The sequence below is a fragment of the Xiphophorus hellerii genome, chromosome 17, assembly GCF_003331165.1.
Source record: "Xiphophorus hellerii strain 12219 chromosome 17, Xiphophorus_hellerii-4.1, whole genome shotgun sequence".
NCBI classification, from domain to species: Eukaryota; Metazoa; Chordata; class Actinopteri; order Cyprinodontiformes; family Poeciliidae; genus Xiphophorus; species Xiphophorus hellerii.
Genome location: NC_045688.1, coordinates 393,183 through 415,367, shown reverse-complemented (window position 1 = coordinate 415,367; position 22,185 = coordinate 393,183). Strand labels below are relative to the sequence as shown.

At 48.6% G+C, this 22,185-nt stretch overlaps 1 protein-coding gene across 9 annotated transcripts in view; it reads right to left on the bottom strand.

Moving 5' to 3' along the window:
- LOC116736344 (filamin-C-like) overlaps positions 1–22,185 on the bottom strand; it is a 35,876-nt gene that overhangs the window by 12,638 nt on the left and 1,053 nt on the right. For 4 of the 9 annotated variants that reach the window (XM_032588744.1, XM_032588737.1, XM_032588738.1 and 1 more), the window contains exons 2-31: positions 17,818–18,066; positions 17,634–17,731; positions 17,168–17,318; positions 16,541–16,659; positions 16,395–16,472; positions 15,703–15,865; positions 15,396–15,596; positions 12,281–12,403; positions 10,766–10,903; positions 10,470–10,596; positions 10,224–10,360; positions 9,464–9,657; positions 9,273–9,386; positions 9,048–9,191; positions 8,801–8,924; positions 8,312–8,472; positions 8,141–8,231; positions 7,873–8,042; positions 7,684–7,801; positions 7,338–7,600; positions 5,896–6,493; positions 4,612–4,785; positions 3,703–3,865; positions 3,458–3,618; positions 3,221–3,388; positions 2,433–2,556; positions 2,201–2,357; positions 1,891–2,007; positions 391–580; positions 295–318 (exon numbers count right to left, since the gene is read on the bottom strand). In XM_032588744.1, coding sequence (XP_032444635.1) covers positions 295–318; positions 391–580; positions 1,891–2,007; positions 2,201–2,357; positions 2,433–2,556; positions 3,221–3,388; positions 3,458–3,618; positions 3,703–3,865; positions 4,612–4,785; positions 5,896–6,493; positions 7,338–7,600; positions 7,684–7,801; positions 7,873–8,042; positions 8,141–8,231; positions 8,312–8,472; positions 8,801–8,924; positions 9,048–9,191; positions 9,273–9,386; positions 9,464–9,657; positions 10,224–10,360; positions 10,470–10,596; positions 10,766–10,903; positions 12,281–12,403; positions 15,396–15,596; positions 15,703–15,865; positions 16,395–16,472; positions 16,541–16,659; positions 17,168–17,318; positions 17,634–17,731; positions 17,818–18,066 — 4,839 coding nt within the window. The remainder of the gene's footprint in view (positions 1–294; positions 319–390; positions 581–1,890; positions 2,008–2,200; positions 2,358–2,432; positions 2,557–3,220; positions 3,389–3,457; positions 3,619–3,702; positions 3,866–4,611; positions 4,786–5,895; positions 6,494–7,337; positions 7,601–7,683; positions 7,802–7,872; positions 8,043–8,140; positions 8,232–8,311; positions 8,473–8,800; positions 8,925–9,047; positions 9,192–9,272; positions 9,387–9,463; positions 9,658–10,223; positions 10,361–10,469; positions 10,597–10,765; positions 10,904–12,280; positions 12,404–15,395; positions 15,597–15,702; positions 15,866–16,394; positions 16,473–16,540; positions 16,660–17,167; positions 17,319–17,633; positions 17,732–17,817; positions 18,067–22,185) is intronic. The other 5 variants (XM_032588742.1, XM_032588743.1, XM_032588745.1 and 2 more) reach the window with 3 other exon arrangements.

The window sequence follows — 22,185 nt, the reverse complement described above, 5'->3', positions numbered from 1 at the left end:
AAAGAGACACAGATGTGGGAAGAAAACAGAGAAAAGACTGCTGTTGCCATGGTTCCCATCCATAAAGTGGATCTAAAACATAAATATGATTCTTTTCACACTAAGCAGCAGGAAAATTGGAGGAACTCAGAGAACATTTATTCTCAGTTCCTTTGAGTCTTTGTTGTTCATTTGGTTTTGATGAGGGAGAAAAATAAAGAATGCAAACATTTAAAAAGCTGCAGCAAGACTTTAATTCCTGCAGGAGAACCTGCAGGACTCTCAGTGAAACATCAGCAGTTTGTAGGAACTCACCCAGTCCGTGTCCTCCAATGGAAACTGAAAGGAAACAACACAGTCAGCAAGGCTGAATTTGATTGGTGATGTGAGCAGTGGTGGGCGGAGCCTGACCTGTGACCAAACACTTGCTGGCATCCCCGGTGGGCACGGCGTGGATCCTGTAGGGCGAGTACGGGATCTCGTCCCCTCCGTACTTGATGGTGATGGTGTAGCGTCCCGTTATGTCCGGTACATAGGACACCGTGTAAGTCCCGTCCCGGTTGTCCCGGATGTTGGCCTTCTTGGGTTTTCCCTCCGGGTCCTGGTTCGACACGGACAGGAAGTTAGTGGACTGAACGGTTTCATCACTGGTCTCAGACCATCAGCCACTGGGAACAGCACTCTGATTGGCTGCTGGTCTTTGGTAGAGCGAAGCTTCAGGAACATCTCATTTTCAGACAAGGACATTTACACACAGAGCCTCCAAAAGTATTCACTCCTTCATCCTAAGGGTGTGAATACCTTATAGGAGTTGTGGTTGGAGTGAAGCATGAATGTCTGCCTTGCTTTACTCAAGCAGCTGCTGTGGTTCTCTTTCTCTCTGCTCTGAGTCAAACCAACCTGTTCCCCTCCTGGCCTGTGGGGGCGCTGCACCAAGAACCACTGAAGGAAACAACACAAAAACCTCTGAAGACACTGAGAGCAACTTCCTTCTTCACCAGATGGAAACAAGATGGAGGCGTCAGATTTTAGCAGTTGGAGGATTTCTCTTTAGTCTCTGGCTGAAGACCAGGAGCCATTTCTGCTTCTAGCGCTAGGCTAGCATGCTAGCTTTGGTTGTATTTACCCAGAATGCCCTGCGCTGTAGTCCACTTCCTCCTTTTGAAGCGGTCTCCGGTCCGCTTGGTGTTCACATATGCATTCAAACCAAACCAGAGTTCACTTCAAACGAACCCAGACTGAGGTTTGGAGGACCAGAGGTCAAAGGTCAACTAGCATTCACACCTCACCAACCGAATCAGACTCTCTAGGAGTTGGATTAAAGCTTACACACACATGGCTGATGTGAACACACTCTACACTGAGGTCCAGTGGTTACTGAAGCCTGATTGGCTGCTGATGGTCTGAGGTCAGTGCTGTTGGGTCTACGGAGAACCAGAGGTTAGTCTGGCTGTTAGCTCAACCCACAAACTGGATGGAGTCAGTCCACATGTAGACCACAGAGGGGTGGGGGAGGGTGAAGCATGACACACATCAGAACCAGTTCTAAATCTGGTGGAACCTCTAACTGGATCGGCCCAAACACACCTGGGAGAGTCAGAGAATTAAATGTGCAATGTTTGCTGCTAGTTTCATAACTGGTTCCTGTAGTAAGTTTTTCTGCTGTGGCACTTTGAACTACCTTGTTGCTGAAATGTCTGATATTAAAACTAGCTGTCTAATACTGAACCTGTCATGATCCAGTTAAACCTGGAAGATCCTGATGTGTTGTAGGAAACAACCGGAGCACCTAAAGCAAGCGGCTCTGTGGCGAAGCAGTGAACGGCGATGAAGTGGAGGCAGCGAGGGAGGAGGAGGAGGAGGGAAGGGTGAGGATGAAGGTGAGATGGGGTGAAGAGGTCACGGCCTTACGCAGCCTCTCCTCAGAATACTGAAGGGGATGGTTTTCTTTACTATGTGGGACTGCCACACCCTCCTGCCCCAGTCCTCCACAAACAGCGAGACCTCGCGCCTGCACCCGTCTGGGTCCTGCAGCACCAGCAGCCGGGCCGGGTTGGGTCGGGATTAGGAGACAGATAACAGAGCACGGTGAGGCTACACTTCCATCACCTGCCTCACCAGACGGTTATGTTTAGCTGAAACCAGAGTCCTACTGGTTTCCCACACTGCAGATCAATGGCAGAGACGGTTCTGAAAAAACTTGGCAGCCTGCTGGACTCACCAGGATCTGGACGGTGAGCAGTCCTTCTCCAGCGTCCCTGGCGTCGATGGTGAACTCCACAGGCAGACTGGCCGGGACCCCAGAGGCGTTCAGGCCCGGACCGCTGGCCCGGACTTTGCTGGCGTCATGAGCCGGGAGGGTCTTGATCTTAAAGGGACTGAGTTGAGATGGGTTGACAGGTCACAGCTGGTTCTGGAAGTCTAACCCGCTCAGCATTCTGCTCGGGACAAACCTCCGAGGGACCTCCTGGTCGGCGTATTTCACGCACACCGTGTACGGCCCGTCGCTGGCCGGGGTATAGTTAACCGCGTGGGTACCGTCCCCGTTGTCTGTGACGCTGAGCGGCTCGGCCACACCTGGGGACAGAACAAGTCCTCATCAGAACCAATAGCACCAAGATGGAGCGAATCAGGGAAGGAAAACCTGTTTCAGTGACCAGAGGACCCTCATGACGCTAACGTGTCAAACTGGTTCCTCCTGCTGTGCTCAATAAAGTTACAGCTAATGAATTTACCATTCATTAGCACAGCTACGCAGTCGCAAATTAACAGTAATAATTCTTATCTAGTCTGACAAAAAATGAGGATTCACTTTTGTTAGTCATATTTTCACCATGCTATGTTTCGCTAGCAAGCTAAATATTTAGTGAAAAGCTAAGTACCAAAATAAAAGCTGGGCAGTAGCAGAGATGCATCAGTTCTCAGGATTTATATAGATTTTCTCAAGACCCAGCTTTTATTTTTATAGTCTGCTTCCACCTATTGGCAAGTGAATTAGCATATTAGCTAAAAACTTTGTTCTGAGCTAGCTAAATAGTTAGTTTATAAACCAAGATATTTAGCTAGCTCAGAGCTAACTATTTATTTTGTAAACTAAATATGTAGTTATCTCAAAACTAAATACAAATCTAGTTGGAGCTAAATAGCTAGCTCGCTCATTTAGGTTTTATTTGTTCAGTGAGACGTGGGGGAATGAAAACCCGCCTGATTGTAAAGACGTGTCCTTGGCTGACCGTCTCACCTGCAGGTCCGTAGATCTGGACTTCCAGAGGAGCCATTCCCGCCTTGCTGCTGTCCACCGTGAAGGTCTGAGGAACATGAGCGCGGACTCCTCCTCCCAGTCCAGGACCAGAACACCTCACCTTACTGGGATCGACCACCTGCCGGACCGGGACACGAAACGGGCTTCCTGGAGAGAATCAGAAAGATGATTAGCCGTTCCCTGGGAGGAAGCCACACAGCTGGGCTGACCTCTGACCTGGGATAGAGAGGCCTCCAAAGGAGATGTTGACGTCGTATTCTCCGGGAGTGAACGGGATGTAGTCAACACTGCAGCTGCCGTCCTTGTTGTCTTGACAGGACATCTTTGCCTCTGAGGGACCTTCAATGGCCAGACCCAGTCCTCCAGTGCCGGCGCCCCTTAAAACGGGATACAGGGAATTCAGTCCAAACGGTCCCGTTCCTGTGGGTTCTGGGAAGTTCTAGACAGCAGAACATGGTTACCTGGTTTCAACAGTGAAGCTGTTTGATTTGTTCACTAGACCTTCCTCCAGCCCAGGACCAAAGGCTCGGACCCGACTGGGGTCGCAGCCCTCGGTGACTGACACCCTGAAGGGACTCTTTGGGACGGAGACGTCGTCCAGGAGAACCTCGATCAGGTGCAAACCTGGAAACACAGAGACATTAGTTCCAGCTGAGCAGCAGAAACCAAACGGTCAGTGAAGCATCATGGATCCACAGCACTGAGGAACAATGAAGTAATGACGAAGAAATGACGGAACGATAGAGGAACGACAAAGGAACAAGGGAGGAACAACGGATGAACGATGGAGCAACGGAGGAATGATGGAACTATGGAGGAACGACAAAAGAATGATGGAGGAAAGACAAAGGAACAACGGAGGAACCATTGAGGAACGATGAAGGCCCTTCAGATTTAAAAAAGTGTGGTGGGCCCAGTGCATCTTGGGACATCGTGGTAAATGTTCAGCGGCAGTCTGATTACTCTGAGGTTTCTAATGAAGATAGAAAAAGCTCTTTAAAAGCCTTTCCAGGACGCATCAGGGTTTGGAACCAGCAACATTTCAGTTCACTGTGTGTTTCTGCCCGGCTGGAAATAAACACCAAGTATTTGCGTCCCATGATGCACTGGGCCCCAGCATGTTACTTTGAGTGGAAAGCATGCAGAGCGTCTGCAGCTATTAATACCAGCAGCTCCCTGCTCTCCCTCTGGGGCTTCATTTACCCTGAAGATCAGCAGGAGAGCTCAAGAACCAGAACCAGAACCATGTCCTTCCCTGCTGCTCTGGCAGCACAGAATCAACTCAGGCTTTCTGAGCTCTTCAGTTACAAGGTGGAGAGGAAACAGCAGCAGATCTTCTCTGGTAGACGAACCGCAGCTGAAATGCTCACCGTCTTCGTAAGGCGTGTAGTCCACTCTGCAGGTCCCATCCGCCTGATCAGAGACGTAGGCGTCCGTGTTGGCGCCGGACGGGTTGGACACCTGGACCTTAATGTGGCTTCCCCCGGCCTTGTAGAGCGACCGGGTGTCGACCATGAAGTGGGTGGTGACCTCCCTCAGGACGCCTGCAGGGAAAAACACAGTCAGGCTGGAGGACGAGGAGAGTCAGGAGGTCCAGAACATCTGGAGGAGGAGCGACCCAAAACAGTCAACAGACCAAAGCAACAGGAAGATTCTGGAAACGAGATCCCAGAACAAGGTCCAGAACCAACAGAACCACCAGACACCAGACCACCAACCCGCCTGAATCATTCTTTCATAGTAAATATTTCATCGTCTGGTTAAACTGAGTTTTTCTCCATCTTTCTGTTTTTTCAGGATTATTTTTGCAAACATTTAATCAAATCAAGAATAAATCAGTGTAAATAATAAACAGTGAAAGTAAAGACCTGGAGAACTTTAAAAGTGCTGCTGAATTTATGGATCCAGTTTGGATTATTTACTGGCCTGCAACTGAAACCGGGTCATTCTGGATCCAGAACCTCATTGGAAACACTGAGCTCAGAACAGCAGAGAGCAAAACACTTACAAGGCAGGACGGGTTTGGTTTAGTTCTGAGCCATAAAATAAAAGGAACTGACAATAAAGATAATAAAAAGGCTTTAAAATTTAACCAGCGATAATAAGTGAGGCGACATTGGGTCGGCGCTGCTTCACCAAGACGGAGAACAGATTTCAGTCTGAGTTCATATGGTCAGCTCACAAACATTCATTATTCATTCATTATGAAAAACGATTGGTTCGTTGTTTTAATTTGTTCTGTCAGTTTGGGCTGAACTAGACTTTTAATTTGAAATTCCATTTTGATTCTCCAAACTGTCTAAAGGTTCAGTGAAGAAACAGGAAGCGCGTTGATTAGCTGTATTTAGTCCAGTCCTCAGCTTCTAGATGCATCTCTGCTCCAAAATGTCTGAATTCCCTCACAGCGATCATTCAGCTCTGCAATTGGCTGCTGGAGCGGTTTACTTGGTCCCAGTGTGTTTGAGCAGAGATGCCTGTAAAAGTTGCAGGATGGCTGAGGACTGGACTTGGTGACCCCGTTTCAGGATAAACCCAGCAGAAACCTTCCACTCAGGTTTATTTCACCACAATATTTATTCTCCCAGTGGATTTTGGTTTCATTACAGATTAAATCACCTCTTTGAATCTAAAATGAATGATGTAAAGCGGTTCACCTCTTGGCTCCACTCCGGGTCCGTACACCTTCACCCCGCTGGTGTCCACAGCCGGATCCACCTGCAGGCGGACTGGGAACGTTGGCACCGTGTGTCCTCCATACTTGATGGTGATGGAGTACATGCCCGGGCTCGGAGGCGTGTAGGTGATGGAGTACGTCCCGTCGCCGTGGTTCTGAACACAAACCTCCGCCTTGGATCCGCTGTCCGACACGATCTCGATGGTGAGCTCGGCCTCGCCGGCCGCAGAGCAGTCCACCGTGAAGGACCCGGCCTCATTGACCTTTCCCTGCTCCAGGCCGGGGCCACTGGCTATCACCTTGCTGGGGTCGAAGGCGGCCTGGACCGCGGCCTTGAAGGGCGAACCGGGGACGTGCTGCTCTGCAAACAGGATGTTGATGGTGTATTCTCCAAGCTCAGTGGGCAGGTAGGACACGGAGCACGATCCGTCTCCGTTGTCCTGGCATTCAATCTTGGCCTCACATGGACCTTCCACCGTCAGACCCAGACCGCCGGTTCCTGCTCCCTTCGTGTCGATGGCAAAAGGAGCCGGTTTGCCCACCAGGCCACCCTGAAGGCCAGGACCATAGGCTCGGACCTGGAGGTCAACACGCACAGGAAAAGGCAGCGAATAATGGACCAAATGGATGATTTTAGCTTCATAAACCTTAGAGTACTCCCAGAGTAAACTGGGATTAGAAGAACCACTCAGGAGAAAAGTTGGACCAGGTCAGAGTCCCTGAGACTTGTCCACATGTAGCCAGATCTTTAGAAACCATTTTCTCTGCCACATCGTTAAAAAATATATCATACACACGGGATGGGCTTCAGAAACGAGTTCATTCTCATGAATCAGCCCCACAGACTTGTATTAAACCTGCCACACCCATAGGGGGCAGTGTAGCAAAGCTAAAATCTGTCAGCCAATCAGATTGCTCCAAAACAACCAGCACTTCCCATTAGGAATCAAACATGGCGCCAGAAGGCTCATTGATGCCAGAATATTAGAATATAAAGTTATTAAATCACTAGATGACGTTGACGGGAATCATGTCTGTCTGTTGCAGAGTGTGATGGAACCTAAATCTCCAAACACTCATATCTCCACTTCAGTCAGTCTTTAGAAATCATAATTTTTAGTGATATTAAACAGAGTTTTTGTGTCAATGAAAGACTAAAATGAAATCGGCTACATGTGGACCTCAGGCAGTTGCGACAATCATCTTCACCTAAAGTTTCACCTCAGCTTCTTTTCTCCTTAACATTATTCCCTGGATCAACAGGAAAATGGATTTCATTCAGAGCTACTGAGGTTTTGTTGGGATCCAAAGGAGTTCCCTGGATCCTAGAAAGGTTTATCTATTCCCAGACTGAGACTGATTGATTGGTTCCTGACCTGGAGACGAGGCTCCTCCAGTGGAAACGTGACAGTGGTTCCTCACCTTTGAAGGGTCCGGAGGCATGACACCCTCCACAGTGAAGGGACTTCCGGGGACGGGGTTCCCATCGTAGCTGATGTCCACTCTGTATGGCCCTTCCTCCGTTGGAATGTACTTCACAGTGTGAACCTCATTGGCTGTCCCTGACTCCAGCTTGCTGGGGATTGGATGATGCAATGGAGAGGTGATCTTCACGTCCAGCTTGCCCTGACCGCCGGCACCTCGAGTCGTGACGGAGAAGTCCTGATCCACGCCAACGTCCACCTCTGCGGTTTGGACAGAGGCAGTAGGATGAGCTTCACTGTCCTTCATCTGCTTCCTGTTGGCAGCCGATTGCTGACATACTTACTGTTGTTGAGACCCTGAACTTTGACCTTGCTGAGGTCCAGAGGGGGGGCCACGGTGATGCTGAACGGGCTTCTGGGGATGGGGTCTCCTCCGTGGCAGACGGTGATGGACATGTTCCCCTGAGAGACACGGATTGTAGTTATCCATCGGTCGGCCTGAACTCCACCCTGACGACTGGGCGGGGCGTTACCTGCTGCACCGCTGTGTAGCGGACCGTGTACGAGTAGTCGTGGTTGTCAATGATCTCAAAGTCCCGGACAGCTTCGCCTTTAGCGGCGCCAATAAAATGGACCTCTGGTTTGGCTTTGCCGGCTCCCTTGGTGTAGATGGTGAAGTGTGTGGGCTTCCCAACCTCCACACCTGCTCAGGTAGCAACACATGCAGCATCACTGAGCTTCAGCTCTCACCATGCACAGACATCTTTGCGCCGGGGTTCAGCTCCTATGAAACAGACTCACCGGTTCTGTTCAGTCCCGGTCCCTCAGCTCTAACTTTAGCGGCATCGTGAGAAGGCTCCACCTTTATTCTGAAAGGGCTGATGGGAATTTCCTGTTTGAACATTCATTAGAGACATTAGCTTGGTTGAACCCAACAGGTCTGCAGAGGTGATTCACCTGCTGGGCTCTCACCTGATCCGCAAACAGAACCATGATGGTGTACTGACCCGGCCCCGGAGGCATGTACTTCACTGTGAACGTGTCGTTGTCGTTTTTGATGATGTCGAAGTCGATGTCCGCCTCCGCTGGTCCGACCACCCCGGGAGCGCACTTGATCCCGATGCTGACGTCACCTAGCAGGAAAAAACAGATTGTTGGTGGCGTTCAGGATTTAGATCACTCCAGTTAATCTGAATGTCTTCTGGCTTCACAATAAGATGTATTGTGGAAGTACAGGAAGTACAGATTAACCTCGAAGATCAGAGTCTGAAATGGACAAAGATCTGAAACACCCAAAGGTTTTCTTCTGCACATCTTGGATCAATGAGCAGAAACTTCCTGGAAAATCAGCATTCCCTTGACAACTTTTCCAGATAATTCAGCCAGACATTATAATGCTCTGCACATGTTGGAGACCGGAGGAAGGGCATGAACTAGGCGGGATTTTGGACCGTGTCTCACCTTGTCCAGCCTCACTGCAGTCCACTGTGAAGTATGTCGGCTCGTTGGCCTTCAGGCCTGTCTTCTCCACACCTGGACCATAGACTTTCACGTTCTCTGGATGGCTGCCTTCTCCTATTATCACCTAATCACCAACATTTGGACCAGAAACATTCTTTTCATTCTCAACTTTTATCTCAGGCCACAGCAGAGATTTAAAGAGAGCTTCAGGACTGCTGTAAGCCCCACACAGTGAGCGGCTAGCTACCCTGAAGGGGCTACAGGGAACGTTGACTTCGCCCCAGGTGATGATGATGGTATGTTTGATGGGTTTGGTGGGAATGTAGACACAGAAGTAGGTGCAGTCGCCATTGTCAGTGATCTGGATGTCGATGGGGAAGCCGTCTGCATCCTGGTGAGGAACCCACAGATTGAATCGTTTCTCCTCCACGGCGATGACAAGATGGCGGCCAGTTCAGGTTTTGGTTCTCACCTGAGCGTAGAGCCTCAGCTCTCCTCTGCCGGATCCGCTGGTGTCGATGGTGAAGTTGGCTGGCTTGTTAACGATGCAGCCCAGAGGCTCCAGTCCAGGGCCGTAGCATCTCACCTGAGGAGCAGAGGCAAAGCTCTGGTTTACAGAGAAACAGCTGAGGACCCAGGGAACCAGGGAGGTTCTGCTCAGACCTTGTCAGGAAACACATCGAGAGCCGCAGGGAGGATGTGAGCCATGAAGGGACTGTCCTTGATGTCCTCATCATCACATATGACATGGACGGCGTAGTCGCCCGGCTCAGTGGGCCAGTACCGGACGTCACACGACCCGTCGCCTTTATCGTCACACTCAATCTTAGCCTGTGAGGGCCCCTCGATGGAGAAACCTGCACACAGTCAGTCACAAATTTTGTTCTCAGGAAGGGGAACAGATGTGTGTTTGATACTGTAAAGTTCAGCTGCCACTCTATGCTGATGACATTATGCTCTGTTAGGAATAAAAACTAGTTCATCCTAATGAATTATTATATTCTTCACCAGTTTGCAGTGTTAATATTTTAGTCAGTGTTCTGTCAGCTTGGATCAGATGTGCCTGGAGGGTTGCTCTGACTCAGGATGAAGACATGCAGATGCAGAAGATCCCGTACTGACAGAGCATGCTCAGTAGGCAGCTGGTGGTAGCAGCAAACGATGTGGTTCAACAAACACCAACAGGAAATGGTGATGAAGAATCAGGAGCTGCTTCCTGTTGTCACACTTGATTTTAGCCTGAGAGGGCTACAATCTGCTGTGTGAGCCCGATGACGATGGCTTGGCCAGTTAACGGTTAAACGTCAAGGTGACGTTTAAAGCATGGAGAGGAAGCAGCAGCTTCAGGACCGCAGAGAGCTTAGCGACGGATCATTGGACTGAAAAGCTTTGGTGTTCTCCGGGTTTGAACTGGACGACGTACCAAGAGTTCCCACTTCAGTACCGATGGCCTCCACCACGAAGTCTGCGCTCTTCCCCACCATGCCAGTCTCCAGGCCCGGGCCCCAGGCCCTCACCTTCTGAGGCCCCGCCTCCGTGCTGACGTGGACCTCAAACGGGCTGAGGACGCAAACAGATGCGGAAATGTCAGGGTCGATGCTCCTCCTGGAGGCCCCCAGGGCACCGTACTGGGCCCTCTGCAGCGCAACATGAAGTCTATCATCCTCACCTGCGGGGGACGCTGTGTCCTCCCCATGTGATTGTAATGATGTACTTCCCTGCCATGACGGGGTAATAGTTACATTCATAAACGCCGTTTTCCATTTCCATCACCTTCACCGGTTCCTCTAGGCCTTCTGGGGAGGAAACACAAAAAACTCACCGCCAGGGGAATAAATCAGCTGACAAATAGAAACTCATTAAAAATGTAAAATACTGTAAATGTGAAAAACTGAATAGACACCAGTTCATAATTATTTATAATAACTGTTCCAATAATCTGGTTTAATCTGAGGTGTTCCTTACTGGGGCCCTTCACGGCGACCTTCAGCTCCCCGCCGCCGCCTCCCTTAGTGTACACTTTGAAGTCGGCCACTTCCTTCACCCTCAGGCCCTTCTGCTGCAAACCCCGACCCGACGCTCTGCAGGCGTTCGGGTTGCAGGCTGTCAGAACCACAGGGAGACATGTTCAGGTACTGGTTAGACTGGGACAGTAACGCAGACCAGTGCCTCTCTCCATCCACACAGGAAGCAGCGGTTTAATGGAGCTGAAGCCAAAACAAAGAGAGCAAATGGTTCTGGAAACGTTTTAAAGATCCGAAATGTTACAATGACAGAACCAGCAGGAAGCATTAAATCCTGAAGCCTGGAGACAGTTAGCGGTTAGCAGTTAGCAGCTAGCGTAAATCTAGAGGAGAGGAGAGACCCAGGTGCGTGATGATCATGATGAATGTTTGATCATTTGTAGCAAAGGATGAATCTGCAGGTAAAAATCCTTCAAACATCAACATGAGAAAAGCTGAACAACAATACAGAGCAGGATTGATCAATTATTGATGAACTGATTAATAACTGGACAGTAAAAGGTGATTAATAGCAGATTTACAGAATGTGACGCAGGAGAAGCTAACACTGCCAGCAGATGAGTTTTGAGCGAACAAATTTACAGATAAAGAAGATTTTTTATTAGATGTAGAATGTTTATATTTTTCTACAGTTTTGGCTTCATTGCTGCTGCTGTTTATCCCAGTTAACGGTTAATCGGTTATTAAATTAGTTGATGATTATTTCAATAATTGATTCATCCGATTAATCGTTCAGTTCTTCAAATAAAGTTAAAGTCAGTTTTAAATCTTCTGATTTTGATAAATGTTTGTTAGAAGGAGCTGAAACAGCAGAAGTTTTTGTTATTGAACTGACTGAATTGTGAAAATCTGATATTTTATATCTGATGTTCTATATCATCATAATATTTTATTTTACGACCAGCTTCAGATTTGATCCAGAGTTTCTAATGACCAGCAGCTGATCTAAGATTCATCTTAAACTCATCCAGGCTCCCGTTTCCTCCATTCATTTAATTTAAGGTTAGCATGCAGTTAGTTTTATACATAAAGATTTGGTTGCATACATTATTTTGCTTGCATAATGATGAATTACGTAAATAAAGACAATTAACCAGAGAATATAGAGACCCACAGGAAACTAAGCAAACCATTAATCTGAACAATTCAGGTTTAATAATTATATTTTTCTGAAGCTGTTATAGTTCTGGTTATTAACTCAGACAATATTAACATGGAAACATGAGATTGAGCCCAGAATGTGAATAATTAGGAACCATTCCCTGCAGAAGTGGAGAATAGAAAGGAATGAACATGTAAAGCGGCCATCCACAGCCCCAGGGGGCGCTACATTCACTCTGTTCCTTATAGAAAGAAGAGGCAGCTCAGGAGGAAGCAGCACATGCTGTGAGGAACCTTCCCAGCGCCAACAGCCAGAACCAGAACCAGTTACCCCCCCCTCCTCCCCTTTACTAACTTGGTCGCCTGGGTTTTGGCGGCGTGGGTGGGGGGGCTCTCCTGCTCTTTTCTGAGGGTGGGGTACGTATGGACTGGGGTACAATCTGCACCGCAGGGTCGGGAGGAGGGGCGCTCTGCGAAACTGGAGGAGGGAACAACAGGCAGGATGAGGACAGGAACCTCCAGACCTGTAGGTGGCAGCACCACCGCACTGGAAGAACTGCAACAGTCACTGGAACCTCATATTAAAGGTCCAATTCTGACAAGCAAACATTTAGTCACAGTGAAATATTTGGAGCTTCATGCAGCAGGAAGACGCCTTGGTTCCTGTTGCTGCTACTTAGCATTGAGAGGCTAAACTCACCAGTGACGTCATCATATAATGATAAGATAATTTATATTGGTATTTTCACCCTGTGGTTTGTACTATAAAGTATTTATTTTTCATTTAGCTTAACCAATTTTTTTTTCTTCAAAATCGTGGAATTTTGCATTTTCCCATTCAAATGCTCAGAAGTGCAGCAGGTGAGGCAGCAGCGAGCTGAGCCTCACCTGGGATTGATCAACCTCTGGCTAACTGCACTGACTGCCATTCTATGCTCCTCCTGTCTGTATGTTGCCAATAAAATGGTTAAACATTTAATATATGAACTGATTTTCCATTAATTAACTTATGTATATAATGTACAGTGTTTGTTGTCACCAACTGTGTGTGTAACGTGTTTCCTGTGCTGAGCAGCGATCAGAAACCAGAGAACAGATTGGAGGTGAGGCAGGCAGTTCTCTGGCCTCATGGCAGGGGGCGCTCATGATCCCAGACATTGTGACTCCACAGCGGCAGAGTAAGAGACAGAACCAGCCAGCCAGCCATACAGTAAAGTGCAGCGATATATTTATAGTTTTCTCCTCTCTTCCAACGTCTACATGGATGACTACATTTCTACACTTAAAGTTTAAACAGTTTTCTTAACTGGATTTTCAATCGAAGCAAGAAATAATAACTAAAGGAAGACCAACACTGAGCTGAAAGGTTTGCTTCAAACTAGGAGACTGAAAGACTGGCTTTGTGGATGTCCTGCTAGAAACGTTTTCCTTCCTTCCTCCTTTTCTCAACTTGTGTGGATTACAGACTTGGCTTTGGATGAACTGATATTTTTGTGCAGAATGAGCGGCGCAAGGACTTCATTTATAAGTAAAGGTAAGACGGCAATAACATTTTTTTGTTTAATTTATTAATAAAATGTGCGTTTTGTGGGCTACAGTTTGTATGTGAAGAATGCAGAAAAGAAACTTGACCCACAAACTGCTGTTAGCTTAGCTAATAGCAGCGGTAGCTGTAATCTACCACAGCGTCATTTATTAATAATCGCAAAAATAAACATTAAGCCTAAAACAGTACTACTATAACAGACTAGATGTTTTGTTTTTTATGTGGGAAATATTTGAGTTTTTTTGGTGTTGAATCCTGAAATATAGTGACGTTGTTGTCAGTTTCTATGGCAACGAGTCCGCGCTTAGCAGAGAGAGAACGAAGTGGTTTGGAGTTTTACTATGTTTCTGTGGAGCATAGCACGAAATTAATAATATTTACATTTCCAAGTTTTAATGAATTAACAGAATTATTCTACCGCAGCAGCGCGGTTATCTATGGACAGCATGTAAAAGAAAAGTCTTTTTGCCTCCAGCGCGAAATGTGAACAATAACATGCAGCCGGTCTACATTTGTAAATCTAATTATTAGGTCAGTGTCTTATCAGCTATAAACCTCACCGCACGTCACTGAAACTCCCCCAGAAGCTCCTGATGCTAAACTCCATCTCATGTTTTCATGTTGACCCCAGAGGAAGAACTAGCCATCCCCTCCGTCTGTAGCCGTAAAGATGGCCGCCGCCTCTGGATGGACTATAAAGTTGTTGAGAGCCACAGCCCGGTCAGCAGACGAAGGAAGCTGATAAGACGCTAACAGCAACGGCCTTTAGTGGAGCACCGACTGCAGCTTCTGACCCGGTTCTGTTGGGATGTTGGACCAGGAGCAGTGTGTTGTGATATGATGCGTTCACTGACTCAGACTGCTTTCATCACTTCATTATTATCATTTTCAGACGTTGTTTAGATTTACCGTCTGTCTTCTTCTGCTGCTGAATCCTGACGCAGGTTTGATAAAATGCGACTAACGATCGCTTGACTTTTAGCTCCACATCTGGAAGAGGAACAGATAAAACCAGGTCCTTCTTTTTTCTGTGACAAGGTCGGATTTGAGTCGCTTTGGCCGGCTGAGCGAACATGTTCTGTCTTCTGGTTGTTTCAGACAAGGTCTAACAGATTCCAACAAGCTGAGAACAAATCCAGGAAAATCAACCAAATGCAACCACAGCAGTCAGGAGGAGTCGAACTCTGACTTCTAAACTACGAGGCAAACCTTTATCCAGACAGACAGCCGCAGGTCAGGACAGAAACCAAATCCCATGTTTGACTAAGATACAGAAAGTCTCCAGAAGAGACGATGGTGAGACGGACGGAGACAGACAGACGGAGGAGGACTTGTTCCCAGAACAGAGCCACGTTCTGCTCTGCAGTGGAGAGAAAGAGTTGAGCTGAGAAGAAATAATCTGGTTTACTCAGCCTTCACTTGCAGTCATGAGATCCGGATCAGGATCGAGGTCCAGAAGGAACGACCCGGTTCCAGCTTTAAATCGGGGTCCAACTGAAGCAACATGTCTGGTTCAGACTAAACTCTCAAACTGGGAGAAAACGCTTCAGACGTTCCCGGTCCAAAATCTCAGCCACCAAAAATCAGGACTGCAGGTCAGCTCATCAAAATCAAGATGTCTGTCCCGACCCAAACTAACAGAACTCTGCCTAGTTAAGGTGGGTCGACACCGGAACCAGTTCTGATCAATTCCTCGAGCTCTGGGAATTCCCAGCAGCTTCGCCTCTGGAACCAGACCAGAACCAGAGATGGAACGTCTCGACCCAGCAGAGTCTGGTTCTGAGAAACCAGAAGTGGATCCAGACTCCTGGTTCTGATTTTCAGAACCCAAAGAGCCCAGTCCAAACACAGACTGTGGAAAGTGAGGTTATGGTCAGGAAAGGATGAACATGAATGTTTATGAACAGGGGATTCTGGAACAAACCTTCAGAGATGCTGACAGTGAAAGGACTTCTGGGAATCTGCTGCCCAGCAAAGGTCACACAGACGGTGTGAGGGCCCTCCAGGACGGGGACATAGGTGCAGCGGAATACACTGTCACCTCTGTTCTCCAGCACAATCTCCACTGTGTCCCTCCGGCTGTTGGAGTCCACGATGATGACGCCTACGTCCCCGGCTCCCGCCCCTGGGGGACAGAGACAACAAGAGGACTTTTCACTGGACAAAGGATGTGATTGTTCCAGTAGACGATGCTCTCGTGTTCATATCAGGACGTCTGCTAGGGAAGCTACCTGCGGTGTAAATGTCGAAGTACGTGGGTTTGTTGGCCACGTTCCCCATTGGCTGCAGTCCGGGCCCGCGGGCCTGGACCCTGGTGGCGTCGCCCAACGCCCTGGAGATGTTCACCAGGAAGGGGCTTCTGTCTATGTCCTGGCCGGCAAACAGCACCTTGACCTGGGAGGAGGAAACCTTTAGGCCGTTAATCTGCAGCAGCAGAGTTCTAGAAACATCTGTAGGAAACCCTGAAGCTGGTGGAGACACCAGGATAACTCAGCGGACGTGAAGTTTGATCAGAGTTGTTCTGTGGATCTGACTAACTTTAATGCAGGAGCCAGTGGAGTGCACCGCTTACTAAATACTAGCTATGCTAACCCTAAGGAGCTTATCATATCTGTAATTTAAAATGTCATTTAGGACAAGTCAAGCTTGCTAAAAGTTTTCAAAGTTAGCAAAAGCGCTAAGCTAAAAATTAGCTCTGCTATTAGCGGACTAGCTGATGCGTTCCCACTACTCCCAGATCTTTCAGAGTGTGGCTGGCTGAATTTACAGTTTATCAATTATGAAGTTTTAAAATATTTACTTTCTTTGGCCCAAACTTCTAAACTTAAAGTAACTCTGGAGCCTGAAGCAGCCGAAGAGCCGCTGCTGCCATAAATGAAGCATGTCATGGTTTCATTATCAAAGTATCGTGCGTTCTCTTCACCTTATGATGACCCTCCACCTTGGGCAGGTACAACGCAGAGTAGGTCCGGTTCCTGTCGTTGTTGGGAATCACTCGGGCCTGACAGAACCAGATACAGAATGAATCTCGGCTCCTTGGCCGGACAGTGGCTGTGTGGCGCTCCAGACCTCCTCGGTGTGTCCCTCCGGATCCTCCACGTACACCAGGACTTCCCCCATTCCGGCCTCCACCGTCTCCACCAGGAACTCTGCTGGCTTCAGGACCGTGTTTCCTCGAGCCTCGATACCTGGAGCAACAGAACCATTTGAGGCCGGAGCAGCGGCATGTTGCACCAATCTGCATCTCCATCAGATTTATAGTGAAGGGCCAACATCTGGACACAGCAGGACTTTTCATTACAATCTTAGAATTATGAGAGGCAGTTAATTTATACAGAAATATTCAGATTTAATGGCTGCTGAAAGAACCACATACTCCTATTGATTATTCAAAGAGGACTGTATGTAAATATATGAGCTCAGGTGAGATGGAGCTGAAGCTTCACCAGGAACTGATTCACCTGATGAGAGACGAAAGATTAAGTTTTCATTCCAACTTCAGTTTCTTCATATAAAATGTTTCTTTTAGCTCAACGTGTCTCTATTTATTCATTTCTGGGCCTGGAGGCTCTGCTTGTGTCTGGGAGGTCGGGGCAGAACAGCACCACAGCACAAAACCTCCACCATGAACAGGAAACCAGCCACAACCTGAAGCTGATCAAACCGTTTCCCCTGGTTCTGGTCGGCGTTGCCTACCTGGACCGTAAGCTTTGGCCCTCTTGGGGTGCAGCGTCTTGGCCCTGAGCGGCGCGCCGGGCTTCAGCTTGGCCTTGGGGAACTGGGACAGGTAGGTCATGACGGAGTGCTCGTCCACGTTGGGGTCAACGATCTCCTCTGGAGCGATCACCTGGACGGGCAGAACCACGACAACACCTGAGGGTCTGACTGGAGGCCCAGAGGAGGACCAGTCTGACCAGTACAACCAGAGCAACCAAATCAACCAACCAGTCTGACCAGATCAGCCAGTGTGACCAATATAACCAGTACAGCCAGGAACTCCAGCAGCTCCATGGACTACAGGCGGTTTTGGCTTTAATCTGGGATTTAAACTGGATCAATGGAGGACAGACTGGATCTCATGATGGGACATTTATCTGGTCCGGTCAGGAACACCTGCAGAACTTCCTGCTTTCCAGCCAATCAGAAGGCGGCGTAACGTTACCTGTGGGACTCCCAACCAATCGTCGGCCTGCTGCATGGCCTCCCTAGCGTTTTCCACCGGCTGACTGGGATCCCAGCTCTCCCAGTCTGGACACAGACCTGGAGGTGGCAGAGGAAACATTTCAGATGAATCAGCTCAGTCCTAACCGGTCCCCAGTAGCTTTTGAACTGGTCCCTGTCCCTACCAGGAGCACAGTTGTCCACCAGCGCTCCCAGTGCCTTGCCGTCCCTCCAATCCCGGTGGAAGTTGGTGATGGGCAGCTGGGGCACCTTGTTCTGGATCCAGCCCAGCAGCCGCTGCTTGGGCGTCAGCTTCCTGGCGTCCTCATCGTCCTCGTCCTCCCAGGTCGGCATGGAGATGGAGTAGTGCAGGATGAGCGTCCAGATCAGACCCAGGATCAGCTTCAGGTTCCCGTCCACGATGGCTTTGGAGTCTGGGGGACAGAAGGGACGTAGGAGGATATGGGTGGGGCAGAGAGGGACAGGGGGGGCAGAGAGGGGCAGGAAGAGACGTCAGTCAGCAGGAACATCCAGTTTCCAAACCTTTCATCCTTTTTCCTTTTTCTGTTATTTTTCCATCTCTTTTTATTTAACGTCACAATAGCAACAAGAATCAAAGGCACTGAGGAAATTAAAGCAGTTGATCATGAAGATCATGAGTTTTTATGAAGTGGATGTTGGATCCCAAACGTCGACGTGACGTTAGAGAATGGTTCCGGCTGCTGATCTCAGGGAGTTTTCCAGGAACATGTGAGACTAGTTAACGAGCTGCTGGAAGGATTCTGATGTCAGGAAACCGTCTGTGGGACGAGATCGCTCCTCTGACATCATTGACCCACTTCCTGCTGCACATCAACCAGACTTTCAATTTTCTGTCACTGAGTGGAAAAGTTTGATCCAGCAGCGGCGGTGAAGTCATGGCTGGGCCAGGAATGAGTCACGTTAATAGGAAACACACAGGGAGGGATCTGGGGGACGCCATCTGCAGAGGGCACAGTGAGGTCATGATGAGGTCACGATGAGGTCACACTGTCAGACTCAGCAGGTTCTGCTGAGAACTGACAGCAGGAAACCAATTTCCAGTTGCTTCCCAGTGGTTCCAGTATATAACACCAGTCTGGTCTCTGGAAACCTGCAGTGACTTAAATGATCTGATACCTTCGCTGCAGGAGACAGAGCAATGATCACTTATATAGCAGACTGGAGACCAGTGGAAACCAGTAGAACGCAGTGGAAACATCAGAAGCCCTCCAGACTCCATGTTTGTCTCCGGCTGTGGGCGGAGCTCAGTCACTGCGGATACTCTCTACTATCAGCGGCTCAGGATTCTCCGTTTCCAGCCATGTTTTCCATCAGAGGCTCCAGAGATCTGCTGTCAGCAGGAAGCCGCACATTTCCTGCTGCCGCCACACCGTTTCTGGGTCAGAACCGCTCCAACCGGGCCTTCCTGTCGGCAGGAAGTAGGAAAACCCGGAGCGGACTCTGCTGTGCCTCCAGGCTCTTCCTGAGCTGAACAACGAGCCGTTTGATCCGTTATGTCACTGGCCGCTGGTCGCCAACGGTTATCAAACAAACACACTGCAGAGGAACAGGGGGGCCCGACCTCACCGTGACCCCCATGACCCTGCCGACCCCCCAACAGGCCCAGGGAGGAGCAACGTTCAGACTTCATGGTCGGTTCTGAGCTTCAGGTTCCAGCTGGAACCGGACCGGACAGACCCGGGACATCTGACCCGGTTCCAGACCGGGTTCTTCCTCCGGTCTGGAACCCAAACCCCTTCAGCAACATTCCTCAGAACCAAAGCAGCCAATCAGAGCAGAGCTGAGCAGCAGAGTGGGCGTGGCCACAGCCTGAATCGGCGCTCTGTCTGCTGGCCTCGGCATGACAGTCAGCAGATCTTCATCATGAGGAAGACCAGCTGCTGCTGCTGGCAGAACCGGTCCGGACCAGAACCTAACCCTGGCCAGGAACTGGTTCCTGACTCTGTTCAAAGTGCTCTGAATGAACAGTTCTCGGTTCTGAACCATCAGGCACTAAATCTCCCAGCAGATCCAAAAACCAACCGGGTCTTTAGGTTCCTCGCCCAGACATGGTTACCATGGAGACGACCTTGGGAACAACCCCAAAGCTACATGGCGACATGTGATCTCTGGTTGCCATGGTTACGGTCACCTGTCTGACACCTGTCCATCTGCTGGTTCTGTCCTGCATGTGTTCAGCAGCTCCCGGGACCAACAGAACCAGCGACCCGATTTTGACTCAGTTTCTCAGGCAGCAGCTGCAGCAGATCAGAAGAACCGGGTCCCGGACCTGGTACCAGGTCCCTCTGATGGAAATGTGATTTAAATCGACTCAAATGAAAAAACGAAATGAAGAGAAAAACTAAGAGCAGAGCAGCAAACAGGAATTATTCTGCTGTTAAAAACTAAATAGGAAAATAGAAATAATAAAGTAGAAAATCCAGAAGAAAAGGAAATGTGGGATTTAATGAAATGATCAAAATGTTTTGAAATTTAGACTCTGACTGCTGAGCAACAGAACCTTAACGAGCTGCTGCAGCTGATTGGCTGGACTCTGGAAGGGGAATTGGCCGGACTGGGCCTCAGCCCGCCCGGACCAGAACCCGTCCCGCCTGCAGTCTCCATGTTCCACCTGAGCTTCTCTACAGGAACTCCAGCTTCCTCCCAGAGTCTGACACATGGCTGCTAAGCTAACAGAGCTTTAATGTCTGTGTGGACCAGAGTCCATGTGGACCCGCTTCTCAGGTCCAACAGAACCAACAGAACTCTGATCAGTTCTCAGTTCTTGGTCAGCTTCACAGGAAGTCCCAGTGAGTCACAGATCCAAAATAAGCAGCGTGTGTGTGTGTGTGTGTGTGTGTGGGTGTGTGTGTGTGTGTGTGTGTGTGAGTGTGTGTGTGTGTGTGTGTGTGAGTGGGGGGGTCCTGGCTTCAGATGGACATTCCTGAGCTCTGACTGCTGCAACACATGGCAGCCATTACTCTGACAGACAAACACGAACCGACAGAATTAGAAAATACAAGAATGGCTCTGCAGGCAGGGAACCCTGACCGGGTTCTGGAGAGCAGAGCGGATCCAGAACCCGGCAGGAGGCCGGATGGGAACCAAACGGAAGCTGCCAAACCAGCAGAACACAGAGAAGTAAGCCTTGGCGGTTCTGACAAAGTCCAGAAAAATGAGACCCAGAGAGGAATCAGAACATCCTGAAGCAGAAACCCGAAAAGTTCTGAAGGGAACCTCAGGAACCGGAAAGATGTTCTGAAACGTCTTTCCAAAAAAACCATCCAGACGATGGATTAAAGAGAGAAACATGAAGTTTACTGAAACAACAAGAAACCCAGAGAGAATGTAGAAGAAACAGAGCAGCAGACAGTCTGGACCCGACCAGCAGGACCAGAATCTGGAAAAGGCTGAAACTTTCCATTATGTACACTGTAAAAACACCTCAGGCCACTGGAAATAAAAAAAGAAACTAAATTTTCAGCAGGAGGTTGTTGTAAGTCAATTTCTCTCTGGTTCCACTAGCAGATTAATCTGTTACACTTTTTTTTTCATGTTTCAAGTGAAATAAAATATGAACAAGTTATTGACTTGAAACCAGCTGTAAGTTAGTTTCATCTAGTTGCACTAGAAACCAGAGTAAAATACTTGCCTGGAAAAATCCAGATATCAAAATATAGAAGCTTTTTGAAAAATAAGGGGAAAAGCAAAACAATGCTAAAAATAAAAATGTAGAAACAAAGTGAAGAAAAAGCATAAAGCAACAGGAAACTCCAGAAACCAAAGCAATCCAGATAAAGACATGATTTACATGATTTAACCATCCCAACAAATTTAGGACCTAAATTAAAATAGATTTTTTTATGTATATTTAAAAGAAAATCCAGAAATGATCCAGAAGCCGTGAAATAATGAAAGATCTAAATAAACTAATAAAAGCAAAAATTTTACAATTTTAATCCCAGAGACACAAAACCTCCTGTTTCTGATTCTGGCACTTTATCAAACTGACTCTGCTGCTAATCCCTGGGGGCCAGAGGGTGCATGGGGCCCCAGGCCCCCAGCAGCTGAGAGCGGCCCTGCCGATGCCTTCAGCTCCGCGAGTCTATTTTCAGCAGCAGAGCTCAGCTGTCCTGCATCAATCAGCTCCAGGGCCGCCTGGGGGCCCAACGGGGCCAAACTAGAGGCTCCCAGCAGCTGCAGGCCCCTCCTCTGGTCCTGAGTCAGCAGAACATCTGCAGTTTGACTTCCAGAGGAACGGAGAAGTTCTCCTCCAGAACCAGAACCAGAACCTCTCCTAGAGTCTCCTGAAACACGTTCACTTCCTCAGAGACAGAACATCTAGAGAACCAGAACCAGAACTGGCCAACAGCCTGGACCAGTTCTCCAATGGGTCCAGGATCCAGTTGGAGAATCTCAGACATCTACGACCCTGAGGAACACCAAGCAGATCTAGAACATCTAGAACAGGTGTCAAACTCCAGTCCTGGAGCCTTTAGATGAGCCTCTGCTGCTTCACCTAAACAGAATAA